The sequence below is a fragment of the Tachysurus fulvidraco genome, chromosome 7 (genome assembly GCF_022655615.1).
Source record: "Tachysurus fulvidraco isolate hzauxx_2018 chromosome 7, HZAU_PFXX_2.0, whole genome shotgun sequence".
Lineage (NCBI taxonomy): Eukaryota > Metazoa > Chordata > Actinopteri > Siluriformes > Bagridae > Tachysurus > Tachysurus fulvidraco.
Genome location: NC_062524.1, coordinates 19,768,235 through 19,781,189, shown reverse-complemented (window position 1 = coordinate 19,781,189; position 12,955 = coordinate 19,768,235). Strand labels below are relative to the sequence as shown.

Sequence of the window (12,955 nt, the reverse complement as noted above, 5' to 3'; positions counted from 1 at the left end):
AAAAGTTATTTGTATAAACACTTTCAACAATGGACATTGTCTCAAAGCAGCTTTACAGAACATAAGAAACATAATACAAAAAGTTAATTATACAAAAATTAATATATTACAAAAATAATAATTCAAGATTACTATTAGACATGTTTAAATGTGATTGTATTTATCCCCGATGAGCAAGCCTGAGTTGACTGAGGTGACTGTGGCAAGTACTGTAAAAACTCCCTTGGAAGAGGAAGAAACCTCGAGAGGACTCGAAAGGGAACCTCATCCTCATTTGGGTGACACTGGAGGGTGTGATTATAAATATAGAGTTCAACAATTGTCTATTGACGAGGAGGCTGTTGTCCTCAAAGACCACGTGTAGTTGGCATCTCCTCTTAGTATGTCTGAATACTTCATGTAGTGGGATATATATGGAGCTGATAAATCTCTAGATGCATTAGGATCCTCACAGGGTTGATGCCTCGTTTCAATGTAGGTCCAAAATCTTTATGACACGGAACACAACTGGAACTGGTACAATTTCTGGATGCCTTAGGATGGGTTGAAAAAGAGAAGCAGTGGAGAGGAATTAGCTGCTGTTCATAATATTAGCAAGCAGTAGATGATAATGTACATGTACTAGAGCACAAGATTATGGGAAGTATTATGTGTACGACTGACAAGAGATAGGTCTTTAATCTACATTTAAACTGGGAAAGTGTGTCTGAGCCCCGAACACTGACAGGAAGGCTATTCCAAAGTTATATGAAAACGCTCTACTGCCTTTAGTAGATTTTAACATTCTGGTAACTACCAGAAGTCCAGAGTTTTGTTATCCCAGAGAACTTGTAGGGGATTGTAGCATGTTCAAAGACTAGTTAGATACATGGGAGCTAAACCATTAAGAGACTTGTACGTAAGTAGCAGCAGTTTGTAACCAATTCTTAACTGAACAGGTAGCCAGTGTAGAGATGATAAAATTGGGGTGATATGATTATATTTTCTTGTCCTGATAAGAACTCTGACAGCTGCATTTTAGACTGACTGTAGACTATTTATTAAAGATGCAGGACAACCACCTAGTAATGCATTACAGTAGTCCAGTCTAGAGGTCATGAATGCATGAAGTCTCTCAGCATCAGAAAAAGATAGGATGTTTCTTAGCGTGGCAACATTTCTAATGTGGATGAAGGCTGTTTTTGTAATATGTGCGATATGATTTTCAAAAGGCAAGTTGCTGTCTAATAAAACACCCAGGTCTTTCACTGTTGAGCTAGCAGTTACAGTTACATCCCTCTAAATGGAAGTATGAGATTTGTGTACTGGTTTTTGGACCAATAGTAGTATTTCTGACTTAGAATTTAACAATAAAAAATTACAGGTCATCCAATCTTTTATATCATTAAGGCACTAGGTTAGTCCAGACAATTTAGATATTTCATCTGGTTTTGATGAGATATATAACTGGGTATAATCAGCCTAACATATATATTATATTATATTATATTATATTATATTATATTATATTATATTATATTATATTATTATAATGCTAATGTAAACACTGGTAAATGTATATGTATATGCATACAAATGTCAAATCTCCAATAGAATGTTTCATTTTAGTGGCAAGAAAACTGATTGTTTGTCGAGTGGAATGCTAGTTGCAGCACCCACTGTTTAAGGTTATTACTATGGCAAATGGTAGAAATGCGTACAATAAAAGCTATGCACACGTGAACATTAGTTCTGCACTCTATATCTCAGCACATTACTTCTGGCATACAAAGTTCCAGCTGTAAATAAATTAATGTGTTATACTTTTTATAAATTAATTTTGTGCACATTGACAGGTGCCAGTATTTCTGCAGGGAAGAGTGCTATACAGTATGTGCTGTAATATAGCACCTATTGTAGACAATAGACTCCACTTTTGTAGAGGTAATTAGACTAGGATATTTTGGGTTTGATTTGTGTGCATTTAATCTTCTTTTAGGGAAGGAATACACCCTTATGTCATTAAAGCTTCTCTGTGTGAAGTCTCCCAGCATTTCCTCTCATCATCTAAAGCCCTCAGTGACAATATTCCCTGAAATTAACATTCTCTCTCTCTCTCTCTCTCTCTCTCTCTCTCTCTCTCTCTCTCTCTCTCTCTCTCTCTATCTATCTCTCTCTCTCTCTCTCTCTCTATCTATCTATCTATCTCTCTCCTTTTCTCTCTCTCTCTCTCTCTCTCTCTCTCTCTCTCTCTCTCTCTCTCTCTCTCTCTCACACACACACACACACACACACACACACACACACACACACACACACACACAGTGCATTTTATGGCCCCTGTGATTTTATGCCTGCTGTTAAACTATCTGCCTATGCCTCAGTGCACAATACTAGCTCCTGTTATACACAGCAGGCTAAGCTTGAGCCTGTTGTGCCTGTGTCTCTTTTTTGTTGTCTCGTTTTCTGTCTCCCGGTGAAAATACCCATGACTGGTTACACCAGTAATCAGTGTCTGTCCATGTTTACATTGTTGAAATGATAGTTGTTACTCTTTTGTTTGTCTTCAATAAAATACCTTTGTGTTCTTGTTATCTGCAGAATAAAATGTATATAAAATAATTTTGCATAGGCAAATATTGTCAACTGTCCAAAGTATCATTTTGGGGCACATATTTAAATCACAACTTTTTGTTTAAATGTTTGTTTAAATGTTTGTTACCTGGGTTCACATATGATAATTTGGAATTAATTATCATATTTTAAATATAAACCTCCTTATAACACTGGTATAAATATACTGGTATTAAGTTTACTAGGTTGGTAATTACCACATGGTGAATATTTTGTTAGAGTTTTGTTTTTCTGCTCATTTGCCTCCTCTCAAAATCTCTCACTATATCAGGTTGTCTTTGTCCTTTCTTTGGTCTGTCACTGAAATTTTGTTTTATGCCCTTGTTTCAGTGGATATCATCTAAATGTATACATTTGAACTGGAGCTGACTATCCTGTGCATATGTCAGGGCTTCCTTACAATTTGGTTAAACTGAAAATCCTGTCCAGACACTCTGTTCTGTTTGACTTTAAAGTAAACAGTTTATAACTTTAAAGTATACAGTTATAAGTATGAAGTTATTTACAATCCCATTATTTCTTGTCACCCAGAAGAGGAAGGATTCCTTTTTATGTCTGGTTCCTGTCAAGATTTTTTTCCTCATGTCATCTCAGTGAACTTTTTGATCTAAATCCACTCTGCATGTTAATAATGTACACTACATTGCTGATTATTTATATAAACATGACCTTTATAACTATATGCATTTTTTGGACCTCCTATTCCAGATTTAGTCCCCCATCAACAGGTATAATATCCTCCACTCTTATGAGATTAGATTTTTGAATGTGGCTGGGTGATTTATGCTAATTTAATCAATGGGTAGGAGCATTTGTGAGGTCAGCCACTGATAAAAAGGCCTTATGAAAAGGCCTGGTGCACATTTGTGATGATCTACACAAAGTGACAATACACTATAAGGCAAAAATATCTGACCATCACACCTCTTTGTGCTTGTTGAATATCCCATACAAAAAAGCATTAATAGGTGGTTAGTCTTCTCACTGCTGATATAATGTGCAAATGTTCCTAATTTTAATTATGTACATTCAGACATAAGAGCATTAATCTGGAAATTATTAACTGTGATATCAAGCAAGCTGGACCACAGATGCTGTTCCAATTTATCCCAAAGATGTTCAGTAAGGTTGAGTTCAAAGCTCTGTGCAGGCCACTTTAGTGCTTCAAAGCTAACCATGGAAAAGCATGCCTTCATTGACCTTGTTTTGTGCACACATCAGTATTGCCATACTGGAACATATTTGGGCTTATTAGTTCCAGTGAATTTTGCAGCATCTTAATATAACAACATAAAAAGCCATTCCTAAAAGAAAACTATGATTTCGATTTTGTGGCAACAGATAAGGGAAGACAGAAATATGGGCATGAAGATATCAAACAAAATTCTGCCCATACATTGTATTTTACTAAACATGCCATACAAATGAAATTGAATTGAAATCATTTTCAATCTTCTCTAATCATTTAGGATAATCATTAACACTAACATTACTGAAGCACAAAAGCAGAGAGTGAATAGGTTTTGTGCAGAACTGTTCCAATTTCATAGAGCATTTCTCTTGGTGTATGTATACATCATGTGACATTTGTAGAGACCTATTTACTACTAGCAAACTTACTGACCATCATAAATTTGTGATCTTCCAGTGGCCAGCATCCAGAGGCTCCCTGCAGTATCAGTGATGACTGATATTAATTTCCCAATGAAGGGACGTAAGGGTATGGTGGACTGGGCCAGGAACTCTGAGGACAAAGTGGTCATCCCTAAAGGCATTTTTATTCCCCAAAGTGCAGGTATGTTCAGTGTCTTGCATGTAGATATGCTTTATTAATTCAGCTAAATAATTTTCCTTATAAGTCTGTGTGTGTGTGCCCTGCGATGGGTTGGCACTCTGTCCAGGGTGTATCCTGCCTTGATGCCCAATGACGCCTGAGATAGGCACAAGATCCCCGTGACCCGAGAATAGTTCGTATAAGCGGTAGAAAATGAATGAATGAATGAATGAATTTTCCTTATACCAGATTACCTGTCCAATGGTAGCACAGTGCAAAGCTGCAACTGGTAGAGAATTAATTTCTTGTAGTTTCTTGTTGCAAGTGAAATCAATCATATACAGTCCCTGACAAAAGTCTTGTCACTTATTTATTTTTTAGAAACACCTGCTATTAACCTGACTTTTAATTAATCAATTGGTGTTAGAAATAGCTCATATGAAAAGCTAAAACTATCCCAAATGATGTTTAATGCACTGAAATAAATTAGTTTCACTAAAAAAAGATTTACCATTTAATCAAGACGGAAAGGTCAAATTTTGGCAAGACAAAAGTTTTGTCACCTATGCAGAAATTGAACAAATTTACTGCAAATATGTAATTATGTACAAAAATGTACAAAAAATATGGCAGCAAATTAAGTAGGGGTGCTGTGAGATCCAAATTTAATATCTTGTATGACTTCCATGAGCGTGAAGGACTCGTACAATTTATTGATGAAGTCATCAGGAATAGCAAAGAAAGCAGTCTTGCATGCCTCCCAGAGTTCATCAGTATTCTTTGGTTTCGTCTTCCATGCTTCCTCTTTCATCCTACCCCACATATGCTCAATGATGTTCATGCCTGGTGTCTGGGCTGGCCAATCCTGGAGCATCTTGATCATCTTCGCCTTGAGAAACTTTGATGTGGAGATGGAAGTATGCGATGGAGCACCATCCTGCTGCAAAATTTGGCTTCTTTTATGGTTGGGAATATAAGAGGTAGCTAAGATTTCTTGGTATTTTAGACTATTGATGTTGCCTTCCACCCTGCAGATCTCTCACACACCCCCATACTGGATGTAACCCCAGACCATGATTTTTCTGTCACCAAACTTCACTGTTTTCTGGGTGAATCTCGGATCCATGCGGGCTCCAGTAGGTCTCCTGCAATATTTGCGGCGACTGTGGTGTAATTCAACAGAAGATTCATCTGAAAAATCCACCTTCTGCCACTTTTTCAGTATCCATCCTTTTAGCAGGCTGTGGGCCTTGACAAATGCCACATGGTTTTTCAGTTGTCTTTAATTTAGTGCTGGCTTCTGGGCACTGATTCGACCATGGAGGCCATTTCGAGACAGAACCCCACAACCTGTTCTGGTTGACACAGGGACTTCAGGTGACCAGGTCTCGTGGAGCTCTGCTGCAGAGGAAAATGGTCTGACCTTGGATTTTTGAGCCAACAAACGGTCCTCTCGAGCAGTCTTGCGCGGTCTGCCTGACCTGGGCTTGTCCAAAACGTCTCCAGTCTCTTCAAATCTTTTTTTTTATCCTCTGTACTTGATGCTGAGACACATTGAAGGTGTCTGCCACATCAGCAGTGGATCTGGTCTTCAGCCTCTTGATAATCAAAACTTTAGTCTCAGGGTGAATCTTAGGCATGTTTGCAGAGGTCTAATTGCAGTTGATGTGAAGGTCTAGTGTACTATGGTTCTTTTTATACACACCTGAGACCTAATTGATCCATTATTAGTCACAGGTAAGGCTCGTATGACAAAGGCGACAAGACTTATGTCTTTGCAAAAATTGACTTAATGGGCTTTGCCAAGCTGTGAATATTAGAATAGTTTTTGACAGTTTCGTTTTGCACTGAAACATTATTACAAAAGCTGTTGGGGTTTAAATGGGCCATTTCTTGTAAAAAAAAAAATCTTGATTAGAAATATATTTCAGCGGCACCTCAGGTCAATTTGTACACAAGCGACAAGACTTTTGTCAGGGACTGTATAATAGATTGGTTAGGTAACTAAGGTCAATCTTTTCCTCATCATAGCGGGAAAAGCAGGGAAGGGTATAAACCAAGGACACGGTGGTAAGTGGAATAAGCCAGAGAGGCTGAAAATCTTAGTCTATCTACTAAGATGCGGATTTGCCTTGATCTGTGATAAAGTCAAAGGAGATATGGAACCATGGGTGTTGCAGGAGTTACACAGGTAGGAGAATATGTGGAACCTAATCCAGGGCACACATACTGTAAGCATAATTTAACAAAGCTCTGTATCCCTTGTCACATTGTTTCACACTAATGTGAAAACTAACTAAAGGGACATAGCTATTTTGGGTATTGAAAGGTATTCTGCTGGAGCCTATTGGCCATGGTAATATCCTAGTCTTTAGTATTGAAAAAGATTTTAATAATATGGTATTTATTGGTGCTAGGATTTGGATTTGCTCAGTACATTTTTGAAATGGGTTAATATATGGAAATAAATATGCAAATATGCACTTGTCTTTGGGGAAGTAGTTTGATTGGTTTAAGTTATTTTATGTTCTTGTATTCAATGTCAGTGGGTGTACATTCCCTCCAGCATATGTTTCAATTCTCTGTTACTTCTCTGCTTTTACTCTTAGTAGTTTTTTTCTGTACTGTAAGCATTGGTTCAAGTATTTTCTTTGATCCTCCTTTTGACATGATTACAACGATGCTAAAGTGTCTACTTAATTGAATAGGTGGTATTAGTGTATAATTATGCCAAGGAAAATCTGTTTAGTACTTCACAACCTACATCCTAAACAAATTTTAGGACTTTCTTTTTTTTTTTTTTTTACAGGTATCTGCTGCTATTTGGCCTAACTCTAGATAACGGTTTATCATTTGATCCCAGTACAATGGTACTGGAGAAATTGTGTTTCATTTTACTAGATGCTGCATCAGGTATATAAGGATGAAATGACAATAAAAGCTTCTAGACCCTTGACTCCTAAACTGGATGAGGACATATTTTTACCAGCTGGTAAAATCTCTGCTCTGTTCTGTTACTGATCACCTGGGCATCCTGCTTTGGTGTACTTTGATCCCTGTAGATAGGAAAGGGTGAACTGGAACCATGTGAAGAATACTGCCAAACACACCCAAAGGAGTTGTTGATTAGGCATTTAAATAATGATGGGGCTCAAGAAAGCCCATGTAGCAGTACATATACTCAGTGGCCAGAGGTGGTGCTAAATGCTGTTTTACACTTACTGCCTTGACACTGCATCGTGGAACTGTACCAGTGCTGTGTTAACAGAGGCAAAGAGTAATGGGACTTGACTGAGACTTGTTTCATCCATAATAATCAATCAATAGTCTGAAGCAAATGGTGGCTAAAAGTAAATAGATTTGTTTACTAGTAGGTGTGCTGCAAGGCATTAGCTCAATAGCACAGTCATAGTGATCATGTGTAATTTCTGTTTCGTGTGGAATCCCAGAATGATGGATTATTTTATTTATTTATTTATTTATTTTGTGACTTCGACTAGAAGATTTTTCTTGTATTAGTAGCACTGTTAGGCAGGTTCAGTTAAGTGACTAGGAAAAAGTTGGTACTGTTGCCAGCTGCTCCACAGTCAATAAGCAGTAATAACCATCTGGTACGGCAACATTTTAGTTAGGGAGAATATTAGGTGTGATCAGCATGTTGGAGTTAGAGGGCTGGGAAGCTGATCCCAGAGTGGTCTGTGAGGGTCTAGGCATGGGACAGGCCAGTTAAATTCCAAAGTGGAATACCAATGGTTTCAGTTTTCTGAAACCATTAGTACTTCAAAATATTGGTCAACCTGGCCTGTCTGAGCTGCATGTTTTCAGAGACTTGGATTTTTGCAGTGGAATTTGTTTCAGGTTTTTTTAACTGCTCTTCAACAGTTGGTCATGGGATTTGGAGAGGTACAGTAAGTGAGGGAGTGGTGTGATACTTGATCATCACAGCAGGCAGGTTCTGTGAAAATATCTTTATTTGTGAACTGTGCAGTTTTCTTTTACCACTTCTTCTTGGTAAAACCAGTGGTTTTGTTAGGATGGCAAGCAATATTATCAAATAATGAATGGGGGACAAATTCAAGGAAAATCTATTGGCTCTGTTATCATGGCATCATTTGCTGGCATATGTTGTCCCCTTAAGGACATCTATCTTCACCACCATCATTAAAGAATAATGTTTAATAAATCCAATACAGTTTCTAGACTTTGGTAGAACTAGTACTGAGACATAATCAAGCTATTAAGGTCATTTTTTAGAAAATAGCATAGCAATGAATTATGCATAAAGTCTCTTTAATCCAATACTTTATAATCTGATATAAAATGATCTCGGTTTTATCTGGTTCTTTGTTTAATTTGTTTCTCATAAAATAATCCCTCATGTAGGTTAAAACATAGTATTTCAACTAATGAAACATAATAAAGTCTGTAATGTTATATAATACTATAAGCTAACCAGATATTGTTTTACCAGATGTGGATGGCTCTCCGGTTTACATTCTTGGCACAGTCCTCTACAAGACACTGGGACTTATGCTACCTGCCCCAAGGTAAGATCTTACTGAGTTGTTTAAGTTAGAATTAGTTTATGAATTGTGTGTTACAGATGTTCCATAGCATTTAGGCACTTTTTAGTGACATTCTCAACTGACATGTGTAGCTTTATTGTCAATAAATTAGAATGTTGTGGTAAAGTTAATTAATTTCAGTAATTCAAATAGTGAAATTTGTGTATTATATAAATTCAGTCTTAATTTAGTCCTAGTGGTACATTTAATTGATGATTTTGGCTCACATTAAACAAAAAACAACCAATTTCACTCTCACAAAATTAGAATGTGGTGACATGGCATTAGCTAATCAACTCAAAACACCTGCAAAGTGAGCTATCCTGAGCCATCAAAATGCTCTCTCAAATTGGCCTCAATCATATGGAAGTCTACTGATCTAAAAGTTGTCGAGAAGAAAATCATTGACACCCTTCACAAGGAGGGTAAGCCACAAACATTCATTACCAAAGAAGCTGGCTGTTCACAGGGTGCTGTATCCAAGCATGTTAACAGAAAGTTAAGTGGAAGGGGAAAAAAATGTGGAAGAAAAAGATGCACAACCAACCTAGAGAACCGCAGCATTGAGAGGCTTGTCAAGCAAAATCTATTCAAGAATTTGGGTGAACTTCACAAGGAATGAACTGAGGCTGGAGTCAGGACATCAAGAGCCACCACACACAGACGTGTCAAGGAATTTGGCAATAGTTGTCATATTCCTCATTTTAAGCCACTCCTGAACCACAGACAATGTCAGATACGTCTTAGCTGGGCTAAAAAGAAGTAGAACTGGACTGTTGCCCAGTGGTCCTCTTTTCAGATGAGAGCAAGTTTTGTATTTCATTTGAAAACCAGAGTCTGGAGGAAGGGTGGAGAAGTTCACAGCCCAAGTTGCTTGAAGTCTAGTATTAAGTTTCCACAGTCTGTGATGATTTGGAGTGCAATGTCATCTGCTGGTGTTGGTCCACTATGTTTTTTGAAAACCAAAGTCACTGCACACATTTACCAAGAAATATTAGAGCACTTCATGCTTCCTTCTGCTGACCAGCTTTTTAAATATGCTGATTTTATTTTCCAGCAGGATTTGGTACCTTCCCACACTGCAAAAGCACCAAAAGTTGGTTAAATGACCATGGTGTTGGTGTGCTTGACTGGCCAGCAAACTCACCAGACCTACTGTCAAGAGGATAATGAGAAACAAGAGAAAAAAAATACAGATGAGCTGAAGGCCACTCTCAAATAAATCTGGGCTTCCATACCACCTCAGCAGTGCCACAGACTGATCACTTTCATGACATGCCAATTTAAGGCAGTAATTAAAGCAAAAGGAGCCCCATCAAGTATTGAGTACATATATAGTAAATGACTATACTTCCCAGAAGGCCAACAATTCACAAACAATTTGATTTATTATTAAATTTATGTATATAAATAATACTGGAATGCAAAATTTGAAAAAAAAAAAAATAGATAGTTTCTTCATACATGTACTTCTACTATATTAGTATGCTTGATCTTTTTCCATATACTAGTAACTGCTTAGACCTATTACAATAATATACAGAACTCCCCCAGTGTTGGTGTTTGTGTTCCTTTTCTGTTTCTAAGTGGAAAATGGAGAAAACATGCAGTCATTATTTTAAATGGATACCTCCCATTGAGTATTATTAATGGAACTTATCAACAAAATGTATATTGAACATTGTGCTATTATTATTATACTCTGGGATCAATTTTGTTGAAACCCCAGCTGTTTTAAGATGTCACATACAGATCATTTAAATGGATCAGATGGTCCTTGAAAACAGTTTAGCAGAGTTTACATTAATGCCAACACCAACACAGATACTCAATGCCAAAGACAAATAGAAAACATTGGCATTACGACTACTATGACTATTACAATACAATTGAAAATTGAGAGAAAAATTCAGTGTAAATTTGTAATTAATATGTCCTCTAGGTTTGATAGACTTTGGACTTCCCTATGACTAAATATATTGGGTGACTATACTTAGTAACAGTGAGAAACCATCCTAATTCAGGTTGTACAATATTTTCTGTCTGAGGCAAGCTGGATGTGCAACAAATCCTTGTCATGGGCTGGAAAAATTGCAGATGTTTATATATATATATATATATATATATATATATATATATATATATATATATATATATATATATATATATATACATATATATATATACACGTATATATATATATATATATATGTATATATATATATATACATATATATATATACATATATATATATGTATATATATATATATATATATATATATATATATATATATATATATATATATATATATATATAACCTCAAGGTGACATAATTGGCATATATAAGTTTTCGATTTGTATGAAATGCCATAACCTTCTTCATTATTTACTTGTTGAGATGGATTGATACAGAATGTGCCTTGTTAAATGATCTTACTTGATAAGACCATTTCCTTTTCACAGGAACAACACTGCTGTGAACTCCAAAGTCATTGCTGTGACAATGAGACCAGAGCCCAGAGTCAAAGAAGCTCAAATGGAGATAGAACTTGCTCACTTGGCCAATGTAAGCAGATTCAATTGACTACAATTACCTAATCATTCACACTATAAGCTAATTAAACAAATTCCTTCTGATCCCAGATCTTAACATGAGGGTTATTCAAATGCTAAAGAGTTAAATGTGAATTTTTTTGTGTATGTACTAGATTCATTGAAAATGTGCCATGAGAATTGAACAAAGGTTGCATTAATGATGCATTCTTGAATGGAAAAACACGTCTTAAAAAGACCAGAGAAAGTCTAGTGACTCAACTTAAGTTACAAATGGTGTCCTGCTTTGCCAAATTATGAAAATATGCTATTGGTTTTAACTGAGTTTACGAGACATGAAGCCAAATGTCCAGTGATTTACTTATGGAAAAATCCATTTGTATATCAAGTGCATGCGATTTGTCTCCTTTTTTAAAAGATGAGACAATTCCCAAATTAATATGAAAGCACAAATAACTTTTTAGTTTAGAAAGCAGTGCTATAAAATCTATAAAAATGTGCACATTAACAAAGTGAAAGTAAAAAATCGGAACTCCTAGTTTCTCCTTACCAGAAAGTATCTGGACACAAGCTGGGTGACATCACTGTTCATACATTAGGCCCAGTATTTTTATTTAACTAATTTTTGCTTATCTGGTATAAAATGGCTTCAGGAACAGTGAGATATGTGTCAGAAAAACTTCAACTCTAAATGTATTTTATCTCATTCATGTCCTCATTTATATATACTGTATACAGTATACACACCACAGTGTCTTAATGGTCAAATTAAAACAAAACACCAAAACATTTTTCTTTCAGGGAACAATGAACCCATTTTGTGTTCTCTGGGATAACACTGTCATGTAAGTATTTCCATTTTTTTTAAAGGATTATGAAACACAATTAAAATTGTTTTTGGCTTAATCTCAGTTTTTTTTTTTTTTTACTTATTTAGTAACAATTAATATTACCAGCTTGTTCTATGGGTTTTTAAGGATAATTGGGACACTGACCGGGGGATAAACACAATAAAACCAATGGATTCTAAGACAGTGAGAATCATTTGAGCCAAATATTCTCCTAGTGTAACCGAATAACTCCAGTTTTAAATATTTGATAGGATGTGCAATAAAATGCATAATCCGTTGTAGGGTATTTTTTAAATAAGATTCATGTATTTTTAGTGTATTTTGTCAATTTTGTTAACTAAAAATGTTAGCAACATTTGGAGAGGTTGCAAGATTGCCTTTAACTCACTCTTCAACAACAGACTGCCTTGTAAAATTGATATAGAAATGCTTTCTTTTTAAAAAAAAATGCTATGCATCAGTGCATGTTCTCTGAAGAAAACAGCTTCCTAATAAAATAATGTTTATTTTAATCCCATGGATAAGCAGAGAAGAAAATGGGCTTCAGGTCTTTTTAAACAGACTACTTCTATCAGTACAGTGTATTTAAACTTACTT

At 35.9% G+C, this 12,955-nt stretch overlaps 1 protein-coding gene across 5 annotated transcripts in view; it reads left to right on the top strand.

Moving 5' to 3' along the window:
• The window catches only part of adgrb3 (adhesion G protein-coupled receptor B3), a 152,177-nt gene that overhangs the window by 111,138 nt on the left and 28,084 nt on the right, over nt 1-12,955 (top strand). For all 5 annotated transcript variants that reach the window (XM_047816627.1, XM_047816630.1, XM_047816628.1 and 2 more), the window contains 4 exons: nt 4,262-4,408; nt 8,859-8,934; nt 11,418-11,520; nt 12,309-12,352. In XM_047816627.1, coding sequence (XP_047672583.1) covers nt 4,262-4,408; nt 8,859-8,934; nt 11,418-11,520; nt 12,309-12,352 — 370 coding nt within the window. The remainder of the gene's footprint in view (nt 1-4,261; nt 4,409-8,858; nt 8,935-11,417; nt 11,521-12,308; nt 12,353-12,955) is intronic.